This window comes from Cydia fagiglandana, chromosome 9, assembly GCF_963556715.1.
Source record: "Cydia fagiglandana chromosome 9, ilCydFagi1.1, whole genome shotgun sequence".
In the NCBI taxonomy this organism is placed as follows: Eukaryota; Metazoa; Arthropoda; class Insecta; order Lepidoptera; family Tortricidae; genus Cydia; species Cydia fagiglandana.
Window position 1 is genome coordinate 12,356,426 of NC_085940.1, and position 22,050 is coordinate 12,378,475.

General features: G+C 42.3%; 2 protein-coding genes across 8 annotated transcripts; one reads left to right on the top strand and one right to left on the bottom strand.

Moving 5' to 3' along the window:
* Positions 1–1,363: 1,363 nt before the first annotated feature.
* Positions 1,364–21,223, bottom strand: LOC134667371 (protein Gawky). Of its 7 annotated transcripts, none has more exons than XM_063524758.1 (15): positions 21,069–21,223; positions 20,103–20,201; positions 18,818–19,189; positions 17,464–17,565; positions 16,605–16,727; positions 15,885–16,045; positions 14,533–15,806; positions 14,282–14,438; positions 13,243–13,365; positions 6,402–6,536; positions 6,099–6,250; positions 4,837–4,972; positions 3,998–4,354; positions 3,163–3,282; positions 1,364–2,040 (listed from the first exon to the last, which is right to left on the bottom strand). In XM_063524758.1, exons 3-15 carry the CDS (start codon positions 19,161–19,163, stop codon positions 1,789–1,791), a joined length of 3,438 nt encoding a protein of 1,145 aa, XP_063380828.1. In that variant the 5' UTR covers positions 19,164–19,189; positions 20,103–20,201; positions 21,069–21,223; the 3' UTR covers positions 1,364–1,788. The 7 variants fall into 7 exon arrangements, with proteins under 7 accessions (XP_063380828.1, XP_063380826.1, XP_063380827.1 ...); XM_063524756.1 differs by having other exon boundaries at positions 17,464–17,562; positions 18,818–19,836; XM_063524757.1 differs by having other exon boundaries at positions 3,998–4,345; positions 18,818–19,836.
* Positions 7,897–9,342, top strand: LOC134667383 (uncharacterized). Its single transcript, XM_063524782.1, has one exon. It carries the CDS (start codon positions 8,004–8,006, stop codon positions 9,150–9,152), a length of 1,149 nt encoding a protein of 382 aa, XP_063380852.1. The 5' UTR covers positions 7,897–8,003; the 3' UTR covers positions 9,153–9,342.
* Positions 21,224–22,050: the final 827 nt, after the last annotated feature.

Below are 22,050 nucleotides of genomic sequence, written 5' to 3' on the forward strand. Positions count from 1 at the left end.
GCGCCTCATAACTTACTTCTTTAATTTGTGAAAGAGTTCTCGAGCGTGCGGCTCGACAAGGTACAGGTTTACTTACACCTAACTTAGCACTACAATCGTTAATGTTTAATCGTAAGATCACTGGAAGATGCTCGAAATAGAATAGATAATGTACATTATTTATAACATTATAGTCATTCGCTTTTGTGATCGTAGGTCGGGATCGTAAAGCGTGGTGGGTCCGCCTCGGGCGGTCGGGGCATCCGCCTCGCGACTTGGCTGTCCCGTAACGTATTGGTAATGATATATTTTGGCAGAGTATCTCTGTGGCACACCATCAATAAATTAAAAGTAAATAAAAATGTAAATAAACTTTATGATAACGAACATTTACACGTGCGATCGTTGCCGTAAAATATCAATAGTATGCTTACCGAAACCTACGATAGGACTTAAGTGTAATCTTATACCTACAATGATGTAATACCGAGACGCCTACTGCTACAATATATTATTAACAGAATATCTAAAGCATATGTCACTTTGAATAACGTTCAAATTGAGCCTATAGAAAATACCACAAATCTTTTATTAAATAGATATTGATATGGCTAAATTTAAGTTAGAACTTTATTCTTACCTATAGGTACACAAAAGTGTAATATTTTAAATTACTGTCAATTATAGTACTTTATAACACTTCTCACAAATGTATGTAATATAAAATGATAAAACAATTTTCAATTTAATATATTAGGTTACCCTTACATTAATCGTATAATCTAGATAATCGTTTCATATATTAAACATAAAGTGGCACTTGAATCACAAATACTGGAAAAAATTTGGGGAAACAGTAGCATCGGCGGAGGCCGACCGCCGCCGGCGGCTCTACTCTGATACTCTCCAACAAAATAGATTATCCTTACATTAGGCAAGATACTTTACATCACAGGATTACTGGATTGCAGGGAGCGCGCCGCCCGGCCGTCATCCGTCGTCCGTCATCCGTCCGTCAGCACGGAAGTACGGTAAGTACGGGGCCCAGCCGGCCGGGCCCGCCAGGCGGCCAGCGTCGGCGTCGCTCGCTCTCGCGTACGTGTCTATCATTTCCGTCTCAGACTATACGGCTTAAAAGGAATTTACCACTACAAGAATGCACTTCGAATCTCATAATTTTCAAATTTTGTTATCTTTATAAAAATTACGAACTAATTATAAAACATTTGTTAGTCTGCGAAATGCACTTACTCATTTATTGCTGAATAAAAATATCACTAATGGAAAACAAAGGCTCATCGCGAGTGAGAATTCGAAACCGAATAAATAATTAAAATACGATCAGTATGTAAAACGAGAAGTAAAAACACGAAAGAAACTCGGAACGAAACATCTCGACGGGCGAAACAGCAACAGCCCTCGAGCGCAACAAAATAAATACACACTAAAATAAGGCCACGGGACGAGTGACTGAGGTAGCCCGCGACGCAACTACTCTACTCCATGCTAGCTCTATTTGGTAAGGGGACCGAGCCCCCGCGACCCTATCCTATATATACTTCATACAGGTATAACCGTCGATACATTATATGTCTGCCGTTGTATATGTATAATTCTTATGTACACTAAATAATCTACATGAACACTTACAACACAGTAGATAATAGTATTGTGGACAGTTGGCTACCGCGGGCGCGTCGCGGCGCGACACGGGTCCGCGGCGCGACGCGGCCCGCGCGATGTGACTAGGCGATTAGTCCGTCCCGGGGAGGGGGACGAGAAGCGTAATTACAACAACTAGACGAGGGCCTAGATGGACTCGCCGCCCAGCAGGTCGGGCGGCAGGAAGGAGTTGAGCGAGGAGGGCGTGGCGCGCTGCTCGTGCTGGTCGGGCCACAGGCCGGGGAAGCCGGCCCAGTCCTTGCCGCCGCCGCCGCCCCGCCACGCGCCGCCGCCGCCCGAGCCCAGGTGCTGCAGGATCATCTGCACCTCCGACTCGGCCGGCGACTCCGCGAAGATCGTCGTGTTGCTCAGCACGCAATTGTTCAGCGCCATCTGAGCCTGTGCAACAATCGTATGCTCTAAACTCTGTTTCTGTCTAACTCTGCACACAATTTGCAATGACCAAGTCTTTTCATACGCAAACTTGCCACAAATTCCAAAATTTTCCCCTGCAAAGTCTGTGCAGAGTTAGCTTAGATCGACTGTATCATCGGACATACAAAGTCGAAGACAAGTGTCTTTAAAAGGCACAGAGAAAATATTTTCCAACTTACTTTGAACTTAATTTCAAAGTAGTGTGAAAGGGGTGTCATGAATTTTGCATAATTCATGACACCCCTTTGCCTTATACAGGGCTTAAAACTAACTACAAATTTAGGCCTAGTAAAGGCAACTTTACAATATTCAACTTAGCCAATGCTAAGTTGAATATTGCGACTAATATTGTAGTGTGCGTTAAGGAATCAGACTTTCGCACAATGCCGATTTGTAACCAAGCATTTGACGATCCAGTTTGAATAAAACATTAGGACGTTGAAGACATGTGCGCGTATAATGGACTTGTGACTGGTACGGTACTTTTTAGATACTTGCTTCCGATTCACGTTCGTACTTCGCCGGAAACACGCTTCGAAAACGGTCACAAGTCACTAAACAGTTAGAGCACCAAGCCCCGTATTTATAAATAGAAAAATAGAAATTCAATTTGAGTATTGTTGGTGACGGTCTTGCGCTTTGAGTTTATGATTCAAACAAACCAAGTTTTCACGGGAGAATCGACCCGCAGATGCAGTTGATTATACTGTCTAATAGAAAAATAGATGAAGTCAATATTTCAAGGACTAAAAATCTGGTCCATTTATGATTTAAGTCTGTAATTGATCGTCACTTACTTGTATTATAGACAACTTCAGAGGTAGTCTTGATTAACTTTTCAAGGCGCCTATATTAATTAATTAATGCGTATGTAGGTAACGCTATAAAGACTAATATCTAAAAGATGAAACTATAAAAATCGGTTTTCCTAGGATAGTGGTGCCGTCATATAGCAGCCGTCTCCATACTAAATAATACGGCTAAATAGGGATGTCGTAGTATTTGTATGGAGACGGCCGCTTGACGACACCGCTATCCTAGGAAACGAGAGCATTTGTGCGTGAAATAATAATACATAGTACTCACTTTAGCTGCCTCTTCGCGAGTGGAGTAGCGCGCGAGCGCGAGTCCCTGGTTCAAGTACAGGTGGAAGTTCTGCAGCGGCCCGTGCTGCACGCACAGAGTCTTCAGCGTCGATCCGTCGATCTGTTTCAACATGTACAATATCAGAAATGTTATTCTCTATAGGTACATTGACAAATGTAACTTGCGTCACAATTTGACGCGTTAGGGAAAAAAGAGCAAATGCGGCAAATAATACCTACTGTGCCTGTCTAACTTTAATTTTTTTGAATTATCATCAATTTCGTTTAATTGTACCTACTGGTGTTGCACCAATCGTTCACTGTCATCAAGAAAACCTTAAAAAGTTTAGTTCGCAATTTCTTATAGTTCGTTTTTTTTTAGCATTAGAAAAAAGGTAAACAATCTTGATGATTCTGTTAATAGAAAAACACGTTTTAAAAATAAGCCACGGCAAATATGTAACAATCATATGAATCTAAAGCAGGCCACTGACGAGCCTTCCAAATGAATGCCGTTACAATGGATTCATCCAAATGGACATCCTAATATTTAACATTGTACGTTTTTAACATTCACGGAGCGATTTTGGATTGCAGCCACGCTATTTGGACTGCAGCCACGCTATTTGGACTGTTGGAAGGCTCGTCAGTGGCCACCTTAATACGATCATTTATATTCTTCTGCTTCCATAAGTAATATAGTTACTGATTTTTAAAATGCGTTTTTCAATTAAAAGACATGTCAAGATCGCTAATGCTAAAAAAACGAACTATAAACTCTATCATTTGATTGATAGAGTCGGAAAGTGGCGGACCAGTTTGTCGGGTGACCGTACCTGCGCGGTAAGATTCTTGAGCAGCAGCCAGGTGGAGGCCTGCCAGGAGGGGAGGTTGTTGCGCGGCGGCTGCTGCGGCTGCACGTGGTGCTGCGGCCAGGCCTTGTTGAGGCCGGGCGGCGGCGCGGCGCGCGGCTTGGCCCACGCGTCCTTGCCGGCGGCGGGCGGCGCGTAGCTCCACGTGGACGACGACAGCGAGCGCTCGCCGCCGCCGCCGCCGCCGCCGCCACCGCCCGGCGGCGACGTCTTGCCGCCCAGCATGTCCGAGTCCTTGATGGCCGTCAGCGACAGCGGCGACCGCACCACCGACCCGGGCGTCATCGACGGGTCGTCCTCTACGTTCTTGATCTGGTTGCCCTGTATTCGTTATAGTTGTAGGTTAAAAGGAACTTTTGGTAGCGGTAATTGATAGGCTAGGTTTAGGAATGGTCGAATGGGCTACTCGACTTGTGAGAACATTTTAAGCTATCATTCACACAACTATAATGTCAATATCCGCATTATATCTGGATTTAAGTATACCAATAAATGAAACAACAATGATTACCAATACAGAGATAGGTCATTACAATAAACAGATTATTCAGCTTGCTTAGTTACTTCCCCTCACGTTACTTTTTTTACTTAAAAAGTCGCGACCTCTAATAACTACCGATCAAAGATTCCAGGGACATTCCATGAATGTGCAAGCATATTTGAAATAATTTAATGTCGTAAAATCATAAAATAAGTTAGTCCTTATAAGACGACATTCTTATTAGTTACATTACATTTAAAACCGGATGTCTTTTAATCCACAGAGATAAAGGGGTGGCTAGAGTGGCCACACGGACACTGACCTTCCAGGGCTTGCCGGGCTCGAATTCTGGCACCATGTCGAACACGGGCTGGTGCTGCGGGTGCTGCGGCCACGCGTCCTTGCCGTCCGCCACGTCCGCCTCGCCCCAGCCCTCGCCGCGCCCCACCGTCCATGTGCTGTCACAGAATAAATAATAGTACTAAGTACAGAAGACTCACTCTCTAACAGAACGCGTCTGTTACGATCAGCACAGATATGGCCGCTAGGTGGCGACAGCGCCACGCGCGGCTTATGGCTAACCCCAAAGAGTGAGACACGCCTGGTGCTGTGCACCAACACAATATAAGTCCATGAATTTACTTTGTGGAACAAATTTAAATATGTGTAGTATCAAAAACCAGAATGGTTAGATTAATCTATAAGGTAGCATAATCCGTCTATAATAATAGATAATATCACGGGGCCTAGCGTACGTCGTCATTTTCATACATTATCAATTGAAGTTTCTATAAAATAATTTAATTATAATATAATATATATTTCTTTAACGCTGTTATTAATATTAAGCGCTGATGGCCTAGCGGTGAGAAAGCGCTGATGGCCTAGCGGTGAGAGCGTGCGACTTGCAATCTGGAGGTCGCGGGTTCAAACCCCGGCTCGTACCAATGAGTTTTTCTGAACTTATGTACGAAATATCATTTGATATTTACCAGTCGCTTTTCGGTGAAGGAAAACATCGTGAGGAAACCGGACTAATCCCAATAAGGCCTAGTTTACCCTCTGGGTTGAAAGGTCAGATGGCAGTCGCTTTCGTAAAAACTAGTGCCTACGTCAAATCATGGGATTAGTTGTCAAGCGGACCCCAGGCTCTCATGAGCCGTGGCGAAATGCCGGGATAACGCGAGGAAGAAGAAGATAATATATATTTCTTTATTCATCATTTCTCTTAGGCTAGGGTTTTTATATAATATATATATATTATTATGCCCCGGATAGAGAGTCGCTTGACTCAGAGTCGCGAATCTTGGTCATTTTGGAGTGATTTTCTAAAATGAGTAGTGTTCTAAAACCGGCACTTGATCCTAACTACAGTATTTTGGAATATATCGAATGTCTTACTTTGAATTGAAAATCATAAGATAAAGTTCCAATAAACATTAAATGTCGCTCGATGCTTGCAGGGCTTCTAACCTGAAACGCGGGCTCACAAAAAGATGGGAAAAGTAAAAAAATTTCTTCCATACGATTCGGGCAGTAACTCTGTTCTCCTCATCATAAAAAGCCCAAAACGATTATACTCACGGGTCGGGCTGCAGGCCGAGCTGGTTGAGCTGCGGGCTGGTGGTGGACTTGGCGGCGCCGGGCGCGCGCGGGAAGTCCGTGCCCTCGCCGTCCTTGTCCAGCGACGGCAGCTTCCACTGGTTCAGGCGCGACTGCTGGCCCGCGCCGTACGCCTGATACAGAACAACATTACATAAATATAACAAAGATGCAACAATAAAAAACTCTACTAGTTTTAACCTTTGGTGTTCTACTAAATCTACTGCTTCATGTACAACGCCTGCTGCGTCGCTATCTGGTTCTGTCACAACATAATATACTCACGGCCTGCGAGTCCTTGGCGATGTCCATGTTGCCGAAGTTGTTCTGCAGCTGCGACATGGGGTCCGGGCCCTGCTTGAACAGGTCGCCGCCCGCCTGCTGCTTCATGTACAACGCCTGCTGCGTCGCTATCTGGTTCTGTCACAACAAAAGTGCCATTGTACATCTGGGAAGACGCTAGTTTCTTTAGAACAGCGGTGGAACCTGTCGCTTGCGACCCGCGAGCCTCCCTGGCTATTTTGTATGTAATATTAACAAACGACTAATGTCTGCTAAAGTCACAAATGTGTTAACTACTATGTGGCCCTTGGCTGCTAAAAGGTTGCCGACCGCTGCTGATCTAATCTCACCTACCAGACCAGACGAGATACCAGACGTAGTTCTGGTAGCTTGTTGTACATTTTGATGCATTTGCAACCCTCTTTTCACTCTCTCCTTTCATCTACTCAAAGGTTAACTGGAAGATATCCCTTAAAGGGATGGAGGAACTTCGCCTTTGTACTTCTTACTAATTGTATGTTATTTTTAATATGTCTTTTTGTACAATAAAGAGTTTTACTACTACTACATTATGATGGCAGGGTGGGCACTACAAATAATGCGCTCCGGTTTTTTTTACCCGAACCTTATCTTTTTCTCATTTTTCCCTGACCTCCCTAGAATTTCCCTAACTTTCCATAACCATCATTAACATCTAGAAAGATGGTGAAAAACGACCGGGCATTCTAGTCTGTTACAATGTGACTTGTTACTTTTGTTTCATAAAACAATCTGTTAAAATTTTGTCTAAGGAATACTTATTGCAGCTACTACTTAAAGAACAGTTGCACTATAAAATCATGCGTATTTGATTTCAATATTACTTTTAAATTGACCCCATAACTTTATGTGACTGACTTAAAACTACGAACATAAGTGCAAAATCCACTTGAAAAGCTTTGAGACAACCATGTTACTATTACTATAATATGTGCCTTACGTGCCGTTACGTCTCTCAGTCGTAACAGGCACTTGAAAAAAGTTTATTATTGTTTAGCTAGGAATAATCTTGTGACATAATGTTAAGTGAATGTATCGTGACTTTTCTGTCTAGGGATGTCCAATATTTCCAAAATACTAGGTTTGGTAGTTGTACTGTACGCAGTAGAAATACTATTGGGTATTATTTATTTAAATAAAGTATAGGTATTATTGGGTATTATTTATTTAAATAAAGTTGGCAACACCGCGCTGTTGGGTTGGCAACACCGCGCTGTTGTCGTTAACATCGGCTTCTCGTAAATTAATTTCGTAATATTGTACAAGTTGTTAGAATTAGTGCAATTCCTTCAAAACTCACATTCTTTAAACTTTATTCAACCCGTAATATCAGTGTTTTACGTATTCATAACTAATTTGAAGAATATTCAAGTGTAAAAGTTTGTTCGGACAAGGTTGATAATAAAAAGCAGTGTGCGGTAGATTTTACTGTGCGCCCCCGTACCACTAGACCCGCGAACAGCTACGGAACGTTATCGCTAGTCGTAGTCGCTGTACTATTTTAACTGGTCATCGCCGCGCGACCGATTTCTTGGTACAGGGTGTTAAGAACAAATAACAACAAAAATGTCGCATTTAACAAACAATAAAGCACTAGTATGCGCAGCAGGATGCAAAGACATTATAACGGACATGAAAGATGCGTTACAGTGTAAGTCCGAGACCTGCCAGAAGGTATTTCACAGGCTATGTATCACTTCAAACAAACTGACAACAACAGAAAAATCGAACTGGACCTGCCCGGATTGTAAAGCGGCATTGAAGAAAGGCGGTGATAATTCCGCCACCCCGGTTCGTAACCAACTTGTTGATAACATTACGGTGCGTAAAAAGATCGTACAACAGCCTCAAAAATCCGTAGAACCTCCGGAATCACGGTCCCCTTCTACATTAGAGACCAAAATTCAAGCGTCTGATGTGACGGGTGAAAGTGAAAGCAGTCTCGTTCGTGAATTGCAGCTGTTCCGACTGGAACTGGCGGGGATGCGCCAGGAACTTAGTACAATGAACAACAACTTAGAAAAACTCTCAAACACAGTCAGTGGATTGGACGACCGACTAACCAGCCTCGAACAGAGGGTACAGATATTAGAAGATCAGCCCGTGCAACCAGGTGATGTGCAGAACGATATCAAGGGTTTGATGGACACCGTAGACCGCCTTAAGCTGGAGCTCAACGATCGGGACCAGGAGCTTCTTTCTACCGAAGTGGAGATAACGGGTATTGTGGAAACAAGCAACGAAAGTCCGGTACACCTAGCAGTTCTGGTGGCGCAGAAACTGGGTGTGGAAATGGAGTCCAGAGATGTGGTTAGTGCCGAGCGCGTGGGAATGAAACGCGCCCCGAACGACGGCAGTGAAGGCAGCGACGGCACCGGCACAGCCGGGAGGCCGCGGGCGCTGGTGGTGCGGCTGGCGCGTCGGGTCCACCGGGACAACCTACTGCGCGCAGCCCGCCGTGCCCGTGGCGCGGACACCTCCGGCTTCGACTTGCCCGGTCCACCTCGTAGATTCTATGTGAATGAGCGACTGACGCGCACCAACCGGCAGCTTTTCTACAAAGCGCGCCACGAGGGTTCGCGCCTTAACTGGAGATACGTCTGGACCCGTGACGGTCGAATATACGCCAGACGCCAGCCTAACACTCAATCTCACAGGGTGCGCACGGAAGATGACCTAATAAAAATTTTTGGTGTTCAGTCCGTTTGCTTGTAACGTTAGACATTAACTGTTTAATACGTTGTTTTCTAACTACTATTACATTTATACTGTTTTTGAACTTAAATTTACTATCAGCTATAAAAAGTAGTTTTTGCGACATAAAATGTACTATTGCAATAAGTTTGTTTACTATCTTGTATGTAATTCACTCAAGTATTGGAGTCAACTACTATTTTCAACACTCTACAGATTATTTAAATATTATTATTTTTGAACGATTTAGTCAAGGTCTCAAGTTAACTGTATTCAAAAGACGCATATTCTACCGTACCATATTTGTAATACATATTATTTCTAGTTTTATATTATATGAGTGTATTCATAGTATTCATACTTTATTATATTATTTTACAAACAATATTATGACTTACTATGTATATGTATCTTGTTTTAGGCAGCGAATGTATCTAAGTAACAATAAATCGGTTCCTTTGAGAGCACTTGTTATTTTCCATTTTGCATTTTATCAGTTTCATAATAAGTATTATTTAATGTGGCAAGGGCGCAGGTAAGCAAAAAAATTTTAAATTAGGGTTCCTTAATGCAGGTTCTCTCGGAACTAATCACAATGAATTTATAATTGCTGTTGAACAACGCAACATTGACATAATGGCTATCAATGAATCTTGGCTTCATGAGGGGGAGGAGGGGAGGGCGCCGGTAGTACCCAACTATCGCCTGCGTCACATTCCACGGCCGCGGTCCGTGCGCTCGCGCGGTGGCGGCGTCGGTTTCTATGTGAGGAACGGCGTTACTGCTCGGCGCTTTGCCCACCCCCCTGACTTGGGCATAGAACAAATGTGGCTAAAGGTACGAAGTAACGGTTTGATTTTATTGATAGGCACAGCGTACCGGCCGCCTTGGTTAAGTATTGACATTTTTATAGACGCAATGACCGACACTATTTCCTCATTTTCGAATTACGATCATATTTTGTTAATGGGAGACTTTAATATAAATCTATTAAATAACGACAATAACTCCTCCAAACTTATACAATTTTTGACCTATTTTAATTTGAAACAATATGTTGACGCGCCCACGCATTTCACTAATAATAGTAGTACTTTAATAGACGTTATATGTAGTAACAGCCCCGTTTTAAATACTGTAGTAGATTATATTCCTACCCTGAGTCATCACGCGCTCTTATCTTGTGAATTTAATGTTAAAAAAGGTAAACCTGTGCCGCAGAAGATAACTTTCAGACCAATTAAAGATATCGATCTAGTTTTATTTAATCGTTCGGCCGAGACCATCAAATGGGATAATATATCCTCCTTATTAACCGTCAACGACATGGTCAATGCCTTAAATTGCACAGTTTTAAATTTGTTCGACGCGTATGCGCCTCAGAAAGAAATTTTTATTAGAGAGAAAAGCTATCCATGGATAACTCATACCATTAAAGAAATGATGCGTTTACGCGACGAAGCACATAATAGATATAAAGCGTCTGGTCTAGACGAACATAAAAAGTATTATCTTGACCTGAAGGGCTGCGTCAATAAAGCCTTATTTAATGAAACTCGGGCATATTTCAACCAGAATATTAATCGCAATGCCAGCAACTCCCGGGCTCTCTGGAACAACCTTAAACGTACTGTCAGGATAACCAATAACTCGCATAAATCAGAAATACCTTCCAATTTATGTGATCCTAATTCAATTAACGCACATTTTCTAGAAGTTGGAGGCAACGCAGTAGCATCACAAGCATATCTCGCTAAATTTGAAACTGAAAGTTTCCATGCCTCGTCATTTAGATTAGAGTCAGTGGGAGAAAACCTTATACTTAAAATAATACAGTCATTAAAGTCCGCTGCTCTGGGACATGACGGTATCTCTTTGGACATGCTGCTTCTTACCCTTCCCCATTCTCTAGGTGCCATAACATCCATAATAAATAAGTCTATTTCATCCTCAGTTTTTCCTGATGCTTGGAAGATGGCATTGGTCACGCCACTCCCTAAAAAAAGTAATGTTAGTAACCTTAAAGATTTAAGACCTATAAGTATTCTACCTTGTTTATCTAAAATATTAGAACGGGTGGTATATATGCAACTGTCAGCTTTTCTTGAAAAAAACAAAATTCTTCCTGCCCTACAATCAGGTTTCCGTAAGTCCCGTAGCACCACAACAGCACTTTTGGATGTGATTGACAACATCTTATCTGCACAAAATATAGGTCAAGGCACGATAATGGCTCTTCTTGATTTTTCTCGTGCTTTTGACGCCATTAACACTCAACTGTTACTGTCCAAAATGAAATACTACGGTTTTGAGTCACAGACAGTTGCATGGTTTGCCAGCTATCTTAGTGGTCGTTCGCAGATCGTTAAACTTCAAAATGATAGAGGGGTATGTGCAAAGTCAAAGCCATCTGCCGTCTCCAGAGGGGTACCACAGGGCTCTATCTTGGGTCCACTGCTCTTTATTCTCTATACCGCAGATGTCCGTGATTCCATAAAGCATTGTAAGTTCCATCTTTACGCTGATGATATTCAAATCTACATCTCATTTAATCCAAATAACACAGGACACGCCGTTGCGAAACTAAATGAAGATTTAGAAATTATTACAGCCTGGTCAGAGTCTAACTGCTTGGTGTTAAATCCCAGTAAATCTAAAGTTATGGTATTTGGCTCTAAAAATCAAATCAAGCGGATCGAACACCATAAACCAGCAGTTATTATCTCGGGAGAAGAGGTAGAACGTGTATCGGAGGCACGCAATCTGGGATTACTAATGGATGAGTCATTACGTTTCGAGGGGCATATTGCGGAAATTACAAGAACCGCATTTTATAGACTCAAAATACTCTATCGAATTCGGAATTTCCTCAGCGTCGATCTGCGAATCAAACTTTGTAATTCATTAGTACTTTCTAAATTTGACTATGCGGACGTAGTATATGGCCCACGTTTACTAGCTCGCACTGACCGTATAGTACAGAGAGTGCAGAATGCATGTGCTCGTTATTGTTTCGGAATTCCGCCACGAGAGCATGTGACACCTTATTTAAACTCAGCAGGTATTCTCAAAATGACATTTCGTAGAGAGCTGCACCTATCATCTTTGTTGTTTGGAGTCTTTAAAATCTCAGAGCCAGAGTATCTGTTCGAAAAGTTCAAATGGCGCGCAAGTAGGTCGAGCTTGTATGGCATCAGATCGGTTTGTAACGAATTGGTATTACCACGTCACCGTACTGCTGCATTTCGAGGTAGCTTCAAATATACAGCAACGAAATGCTGGAATAATATACCTCCACCTCTCAAAAACTTAAACACAGTAAGTAGTTTTAAATTGCAGATTAAACAACGTCTTATAGCAATACAAAACACGCTACCTCCTGGTACTAGAGCCACGCCGTCATATCTAAAATAATGATATATTTATGCACCATATGTCTTATGTCTTTATTTATTTATTTATTTTTACCTTTATTAATTATATTTACACTCATAATCTATCTTATAAGATCATATAATTCCTTCCATATTATTTCCATATTATCTTTATTTTCTATTCAATTCTACTTACACCATAGGTACTAGCAATTATTCTGTCCAAATTCTAATACTTGTCTTTTACTTACACTCATAGGTACATATTTAACATAACTTTAAGCCATTTAGTTTCCGACTAACAGAAGCAAGGGATAATGTATCAAGGGTCTGCCTGAAAACCAGCGTTGTAGTTAATACGCTGCAATATTATGCTGAGGCAAGCTCCTATTTAACACTCATGAATATTTCTCCCTTAGATGTGCAACTCAATTTCTTAGTTTTTAAGTGTAAATTTAAGATTTATCTGTAAAATGTGTTACATTATTTGTTAACTCTGTCATTTCATGTGATGTTGAATAAAATTGTTCTATGTCTATATGTCTATGTCTATGTCTATTACTAATTACACATTTTCAGTAACTTGCATGAGGTCTGAAATTTATATGACATATGTATTTGGGGTTGTTCCAAACTGCAAACATATCAATTCCGAATTCTCCAGGTATGTTGAGGGTTAGAAAAGTGTATAGATGTCAATATAATATGTAGAGACTGATTGTGAAAACACAACTTACTTGCAAAGCAGTGATCTGCTGTTTAGCCTTAGTGATCTGCACCGAGTACTGCAGTGCGAGCGATGAGTTAGCCTTCGAAATGGCTAGCGTGTGCTGCTGCACCAATTGCTGCAATACTTTGATCTGTACAAAACAAAGAAATAATTAATCGTCGCCTTTTTTTATTTACAAATACAATACATTGTCAATAGAATCTGACCAAATTAACTCTTGGTAATGACCATTGACCACGCTTATGTATAACAAAGTGTGAAAATGTAGGTATTCAATCATAAAGTCAATTCTTTTGTGAAACGAAAATGTTTTTGTGTTAGCTACACAAAAGCACTTCAAGTCAGAGTTAGATGGATTCAGAGACTAGAGTAATTGTTTTGTAATATTCTATTACTCGATATAAATATATTTATGGTTTCACATTAATTTTATACTCTTGCTATAAATAAGTACTAAAACATCGTGGTTTTATTTACTCTAATAAAAAGACGAACAAAACTTTACTTTGAAGATAAACAAAAGCATACTTCAGTTATTTTGAGGATCTTTTGTGAACTGTGAATTCTCGACAGTTGTGCCTTATCAGTATCATTGACTGCTTTCCAACAATACCAATCACAAATTATCCCTTTACTGGCAATGATCGCGTAAACAAGTCCATGAAGCGGAAAAAGACCGCTCGGTTGAGTACACAATTTCTCCGGTCGGTAAGGTACATGGGGTGAGTACTTTGTGACCTACTAACGAGAGTTGTATGCGTGCGTAATGAAGTTTTAAAATCGTAAAGTAATGACTATATTTTTCTATTATAAACCTAGGTTTTTTACTTTTTAATCTAATATTAAAACCGTTAGATAATTAAGCCTTTTCTTTTAAGGCTTTAAAAACTGTATCATCTTTATTTATTCATGGTTTTTAAATTAAGACAATGGGGGAAAAAACACATCTAAAATGTCAGGAAGCCCGTTTACAACTTCCTCCCGTTTTGTGAAAGTCATAATTTGATTTAAATGTGATGAACAGTTTTACATGTTCCTACACATACCTGCTGCAGCAGCTGGTTGAGTAGCACGAGGGTCTGCGGCGCGAGCGGCTGGTTGAGGATCTGGTGGTTGAGGTAGCCAGCCGACACCGCCATCTGGATCTGCTGCACCAGCATGCGCAGCTGCGCCGTGCTCGGCTGTCCGCTGTTGCCAGTTCCACTGCCACACGAAAAAGGTTAGACAAGGAAACATTTAGAAATGTAAACAAAAGATAAATGAGGTGAGGATTGAACTCCTTAAAAATAAATAGTACCTATTAGGATTGTAGGACTGATGATGATGTAGAGCCTGGGGCGGCGGCTGGTTGAGCAGCTTCTGCACGACGGCCGCGCTGACGGGCGGCACGGCCGGCGGCGGCTGGAAGGGCCCGCCGTGGTGGCCGCCGAAGTGCTCGTCGCGGCGCCATCCGTCCCGCGGCGCCGCCAGCATCTCCAACGCCTCCTCGGCGTTCATGTCGCTTCGGCGCAGCGCCGCCTCCGCGTCCTCCTTCTTGTAACCCATCTCGACCAGGAATCGGAACTGCTTGCTGTTCCACAGCATCTCCTTCGGGATCTGCTTGCCGAGCGGCCCGCCGCCCTGCGGGGGCTTCGGGCCGGGCCACTCGCCGATGTCCTCGGGCCAGCCGCCGCCCGGGTTCGGCTTCGGCTTCGGAACGGGCCACAGGCCCGGGTTGGAGGCGTCCGGCCAGGCGGGCACGTCGCGGTCGGGCCAGGCGGGCGTGTGCGGGTCCTCCCAGCTGCCGTTGCGCTGGCCGTGCGCGCCCCACACGCCGTCGGGCTTGGTGGGGGTGGGCGGGATGCGCTGCGGCGGCTGCGGGCCCGCGGGCGCGCCGCGGCCGGCCATGCCCATGCCGCCGCGCTGCGCCCACAGCGACGTGCCGTCGTCGAAGCCGGTGGGCGCGCGCCGCGCGGCCGGCGGGGACGGCTCCTCCCAGCCGGAGCCCTTCATCGAGTCCTTGGGCCCCTGCGCGCCCCACTGGTTGACGCCGGAGGGCATGACCTTGTTGGCGGGCCCGTGCTGGTGGTGCTGGCTCCACATCTCGCCGTTGAGGCGGCCGGAGATGCCGCCGCGCAGGTCGTGCTGGCGCGGGTCGGCGGGCGGCTGGCGCGGGTCGGGCGCGCGGTGCTCGAGGCGCGGGTCGGCGGGTCGGTGCGGCTCGCCCCACGCGTTCCAGTCGTCCTTCTTGGGCACGCCCCACTGCTGCGCGTGCTGCGGCGGGCCGGCGGGCCACTGCTGCGGCGGCGGCGGGCCGGTCCACACGTTGGCGGACTCGGCGGCGTCGTCGTCCTCGCCCCAGGTGCCCCCGATGTTGGTCGTGGGAGTGTGTCCCCACGGCGTCTTAGCGGCGGGCTGCGGCGGTGGTTGGCCGCCGTTCCTCAGGTTGGCCTCCCAGAGGTCTGTGCCGAGGAAGGCGCCGTTATTTACGTTCGGTTTCCAAGCGGGCGGGCCGCCGGCGGTAGGTTCCACCTTCGAGCCGGGCTCTGGTGATCCGGGCACGTCCCAATTCGTATCTTGGTTTACGTGTTGCTGTGAAAAAAAATGGATTCGTGATTAAATGATTCTTACAGAAAGTTGATGCCATTTTATTTGGTTTAGGTTACTTACACCGCCCCAGCCGTCCTGGCTGAACAGCGCCTCCCTCATGGAGTTGAGTTGTTCTATCTTAGCGGAAGACGTGGTATTCGATGTCCCGTTACCGTTGGCGGCGGGCGGCATGTTGGGGGCGGCCGAGTTAGGAGAGTTGCCGCCGTTGTTGGGGTTTGTGCCTATTCAAACGAAAAATATAATACATTATTTTTTTCAATTTTAATATTCTTACCTAACATAGAATTTTACTTGAGGCCCTAGTGTCTCCATCAACTCAACGTGTAACTACATAAGTAAGTACCTAATAGATGTTTGTTTCCAGCTTGCCTTATTATCAACATCAAATATCCCCCAAACAGCCAGTGGAATACCATCCTTAATTTATTACTGTGTGTCTTGGCTCATACTAAATCTACCAATAAAGAGTTACCCATGAATTTTGAATCATCCTTTCTACTTTGACCTTGACCGCGCAAATAAATCGTAAAATCAAAAAGTTGTTTGGGAGATGTCTTTGATGCTACAATGTCCGAGAATTGCAGAGTGAGACGGACTTAACCCACTGTGTGGCTATATTACAGGAATGTTTACGATTCTGATATCATTCCTAGTAAGTATAAATCGTTGAAGTTTTATAGATTAGAATCATTCAATGAAAACGTCAGACAATGATTACATGTTTGTATTGTATTGTCCAAGAGCACCTGTACTGAACAATTCGATCGGTATGCGACTAACCATTGCTTGGAGGCGCACCATTATTGTTTGGCTGTGCATTTGGCATGTTGGGGGGACTGCTCTGCCAACTCTGGGAGGCAGCGCTGGTCGGTGGCAACTGAGCGTTACCCTTGTTGCTATTCACTGCAACGAAAATCTCTTATCAATGCACGTGGAACGATTTGCAAGCTCGCTTGTAACCATGCGATGTTTTATGGTCTATGATATTACTTCTTTATTGCTGTGCGCAGCCTATTCGATCTCTATGGAATACGATAAGTTTATTCTTACAACTTAGTAAGACTTGAGGTCCTGTTTCGATAGGTTTTATTTTATAAGGTAATTACATAACAAATTTATTCATATCTCCATTCTAGTCGATAATTAATAGTTGGTGCATAGGACCATAGGATAAAACATTACAGTTCCAAATCAAAGGCAAAAAAGCCAAACCATTCCTTTTTTAATTGCTATTGGCATTGTTTTTTTTTTTATTTGAGGTCTGAGTAGGGCTTAGGGTGTCCAATACCGATTTGATAAAATAAAAGATAAAAATAGTATGGCAAATAGATCGATACGAAAACACATCAATTATCGAAGAACTTGAAAAACCAATTGGCAGAAAATCTATTACTATTAGGATATTTTCATTAAGAGTTAATTTTTTAAACTCATTTGGCAGTGTATTTTACGACTTCTTAGAGCACGAAGTCGCGGCCAGTAGCGAGTTTGGTATAATTAAGCATTTTATTCATTAAAAGGGAAACAATGTATGGTAATGATGAGCTCCCGGTACAGGTATAATTTAATCACCATCAATAACATAATTAGGTAGGCCGATTACTGATGCCAACGTCGCATTTCGTTGGTAGGTACTTACTGTCGGCTTGAGAGGTGGGTGGGCGCTGCGCGGCGTTCCATTGCTGGTTATTCGTGGCATTGTTGGCTTGGCTGTTGCTGGAGTTGCCACCCCAGTTGCCTGCTGCCGATGGAAAAGACAATAGAGACTTGAAAAAACTCGTTTACCCAAGATTTTCTAAGTATGATATATCTTTAAATTAAACTCAACGTGATTTAACATCGGGCGTGATTTGTAGTAAAATGCGGGAAGCCCTGATACCCTATTCAAAAATACTTTTAATCGGCATACCAAATTATGTCATTGTTACATAGTCGTATTAAGCGAGATCGCAGACCCATATAATTTGTATGAAAGTCGGATCCCGCAGTAGTCCGGCTAAGGTGATACTGATACTAGAGTCAACAACAACGGTTAGAAAACAAGTACCATGGGCTTGGGTTCGGTGATGTTCGATATTTGGCGTGAGTGGAGTGACATTTTGCGTCCTAGGTTTTCAAACTACAAGTTATAAAAAAATAAGTTTGTCTTTGACAGGGCACTATCGCATAATATTTATACAATACGATATCGCTGCGGCCCATTTGGTTTCGCGGTTTGTATACCTCAAACGGTGCCGACTCCGTTTCCGCACATTCCGCCGCGTCAACACAATGCAACAATAGCAATATAATCAATAACACTGTTGCAGGAAAATTATATTTATATAGTAACTCGAGATTGTTTATTTTAGGATCAAATATTTCAGACTTTATCCCTCATTATTATGCTAACGCTGGGGCCTCATTTTGAGGCCAAAACAACATGTCTGTCGTAATGAAGTTTATGTTTATTAAGTTGGAGGGTGCCAGTTGGCTGGGGAATGGAGTTTAATGATCATGAAAAATAAATTATAAATGTTAAAATAATTAAGCTCATTTTCCACCAGAGGTGCTAAGCCGCATAGCTAAGGACGTTATAATATTTACTGGTTGTTTAATAAGTTTTATTCTCTTAGCTTAGCTCAACTTTAACATAACTCTGGTGGGAATTAAAAAAAATCATACCTCAGCGAATAACTACAAGATTTTCCATGGAAAATAATTTATTAAAGATTTACTGCCGGTTTGGCCCTGAGCGACTACCGCGAAAACCGAAATTCGCAAATTGCGGGGATCTTTCTCTTTTACCCCAATGAAGGCGTAATTAGAGTGACAGAGAAAAATCTCCGCAATTTGCGACTTCGATTTTCGCGGTTATAGCCCTGTACAAGACTCTACCTTCGCGTTCAAAAATCGGCACATGCTATAAACAAAAGCTGTCAACTGCTGAATAAGACAGTTAATCTAGTCAATTCTAGTCTAAACACGCCCTCCAGTTATTCAAAGAGACTTACCGTTATTATTGGAAGCGGGCGGGCTGCCCCAGCCGGAGGCGGCGTTGAGCGAGCTCTCGCCGCCGCCGCAGAGGCGCATCCTCCGTGGCACGCCCCAGCTGTCCGTCTCGCCCATCTTGGCTTTGGTAACATCCTCGTTCCTCATCAACTCCAACATCGCGTCCAATGTGAGATCACCGTTAGCAAAAGTCTTCAAGGCGGACTGAGAGTTTGATGTTACATCGACCTCCGATACATTATTGTCATGGTTTATCCTTATCGACTTCTCGTCATTATTTATCATTCGAGTTTTCGTTTTGCATATCATATGAGCAGACTTTTCGTTTAGTAGTTGCGTGTTATCCATGAAAGGCTCATCTCGTATAATACAAACTGAAGATTTAAAAGCGTAATCAGACTTGTTCATATACTTGGGCGCTCCAAACGCCATCTTATATTTTAAGTTAAAGCTACTGAAATACGGGTCACTGTATGAGATACCCTGGACTGTTATGGCGTTAATCGTTAAAGGAATGCAGTAGTTAGGCGTATCGCCAATCATTTGGTTTTGTTGGATACTATCAACAAACTCTACATTATAAATATTATTATCTACCATTTTTACACTAACTCGCTGACTCTCATTCTTCTCTTCGACTCGCTTCAAAGCACCAAATTTATTTGTGTTCACCACCAGCATTGAGGTGGAGATTTTACATTGCATTGGTTCGGTAACAGTATAAATATTGGAGTAACAATTATCCTTAATTAGATGTGGAACACATAATATTACAGAAACATTAGACATCAGACAATTATCATAAATACCCTTAATAGAATAATTTTCTACAATATCCACCTAGAATTATACTTATTTTCACAGATTGCATATTGTTTCAATTATAGACTAAGTAACAATGGTTCGTAGTGATGCAGTCAATAAAGCAGGTAGCAGTGTTTAGTGCCTCTGTGGCAGAGGGCAGGTGAGATCACCGCTTGAAGCTGCTGCGGACTCGCCTCTAGCCCCGAGTGGCCCAGCCCTATAAAACACATCAAGTCAGCACAGCGCCATCTCTGGGCTCAACATGAGCCCAATAATATACAAATAAAACTATTACTACCAGTACCAGCTTCAGAAAATCTGCTGCTAAATAAAATAATTGAATTTAATCTAAACTGTTAAGTATCAAAATGATGTCACTGTCAGGCATTGAATTCAAATTTAATCAAATAGGAGTTATCAGGCCAACATCGTTTTCTGTAGCCGACCAAGAAAGTATAAATTTAGATTTTTCGATTTACGCACCTTATAGGACGGACGAGAGGCTGAGCTGTATATCACAGATAATGCGGGCTCGGCAGATCCTTTAGAGCAGCTTCGCAGTCAGCTCGACGTTCAGATTATCTGCAGAAAGCACAAAAACCAATATCATTACTGAGAAACTTCGAATACACTCCTAAATCACCTAAAGTGCTGGGTTTTCTTCTTGTACGACAAAATTTGAGGTTATTTCAAGGACTAATAAAACAATATTACGGATTATGTTCTTGTGCCAACCAATATGAACTTTATTTACGTCGCCACGAGCGTTCGAGCACGATAAGAAACTATTCTACACTTTACTAAACTAGAATCACAGCAGGGTTGGACATCAAACGGTAGCTAGGTACCTACCTAGCTAATACGCCATTCGACAAATGGAAGCCTGTGTACTTGTGACCATAAAAATCAAGATTGCTCACCAGATAAAAAACTTATCAGAATTTTATGATTTACATCTTTGTAAGATTCTCTACAACACCATTATGTTCTTTTCTCAAGTATTATAACATAGATATTTGTGTATTTCGGCCTTGAGACTGCGACTCGATGTTATACCTGTACTGTATCTATGTATCTATAACATCCACAGTGTATATCTATCTATATCTAGAGTGAAAGTTAGCACGACCTATATGAAACGATGGGAGTAGTCTATTTAAAACAAAACATTATTACGTGAAAACAAACACACTATTGAAATGATCACAATAAACCATCACATAGAATTTTTACTGCTAGCAAAAATACAAAAAAATTCTTACGTGACACGACCGAGCACAACGGTGTTATATTACTAGAATGAGACGGAAAATTAAACATTATGCTAGCTTTCCGTTCACTGAAGCGGGACAAAAGATACGCTTGAGAAAGCGATGCCATAAATGCCAAAAGCAATTGACGACTATAATGTTCACAATTTTTGAAAGATTTAGATTTTTCAAGGCATACCTTCGTTTTGTGTACTTGTTGGCACTAGAGATTTACACAAAAACACTGTTTCAAACCCCCCGAGAAAACAGCTTCGACGGCTGGATGGAATGATTTCGTCGTCGATTGGGGTTCGCACGATGAGCGGGACACGCGATAAATTTAAGAGGTCTGTTGAAGGCATTGTAATACATAGAACGTCAGGACGTTTTATCATGGTCGGGTAATAGCAATTTGCTACATAGCTATAGATTCCTAAGCATATATGTACATGATACAGTTGTACCTATTCTCTACATACCTATCTATACTAAAAGGTACTTACATGCAGTGTCTTGCTCTTCTATAGCTATAGGCGCATTATCGTGCGAATACAAGCAAGCAATACCTATAAACGAACGTATAACTGTGTGTATACGACAAACAGAACACCAATCTGCTATAGGTACCTATTCCACGGATGTATATAACTGAAGATCTTGTTCATCATTCATTCATCTTATTGGATAATTAATAATACACATTCTTTTACATCTATTCTATTTTTATGTAATTGGGTACCTACACCTACTATAAGTTTACACTAATTGTACATATTTGTAAATTATCTTTGTAAATTAGGAAACTATAGGTCTATAAGTATCAAAAATAATTTGTAGACACTAGCTAAGTTGCTTATATGTTTATTTTAAGATGTTTGTTTCTCAATAAAAAATACTAATGATTAAATAGACATACTTATATGTATAGATGGCCAAGCAAATCTTGTCAGTAGAAAAAGGCGCGAAATTCAAATTTTCTATGAGACGAATATCCCAGAGCGCCTACATTTTTCAAATTTGCCGCGTTTTTCTACTGACAAATCGACGCTTATCATGAATAGTGACACAAAACAAAATGAAATGCCATTCGACTTTAAATCTTACCAGTAAAAGATAGAATATTAAATGCAATAGCATTTCATTTTTAGTTGTACCACTGTTCATGATAAGTGTCGAAATCT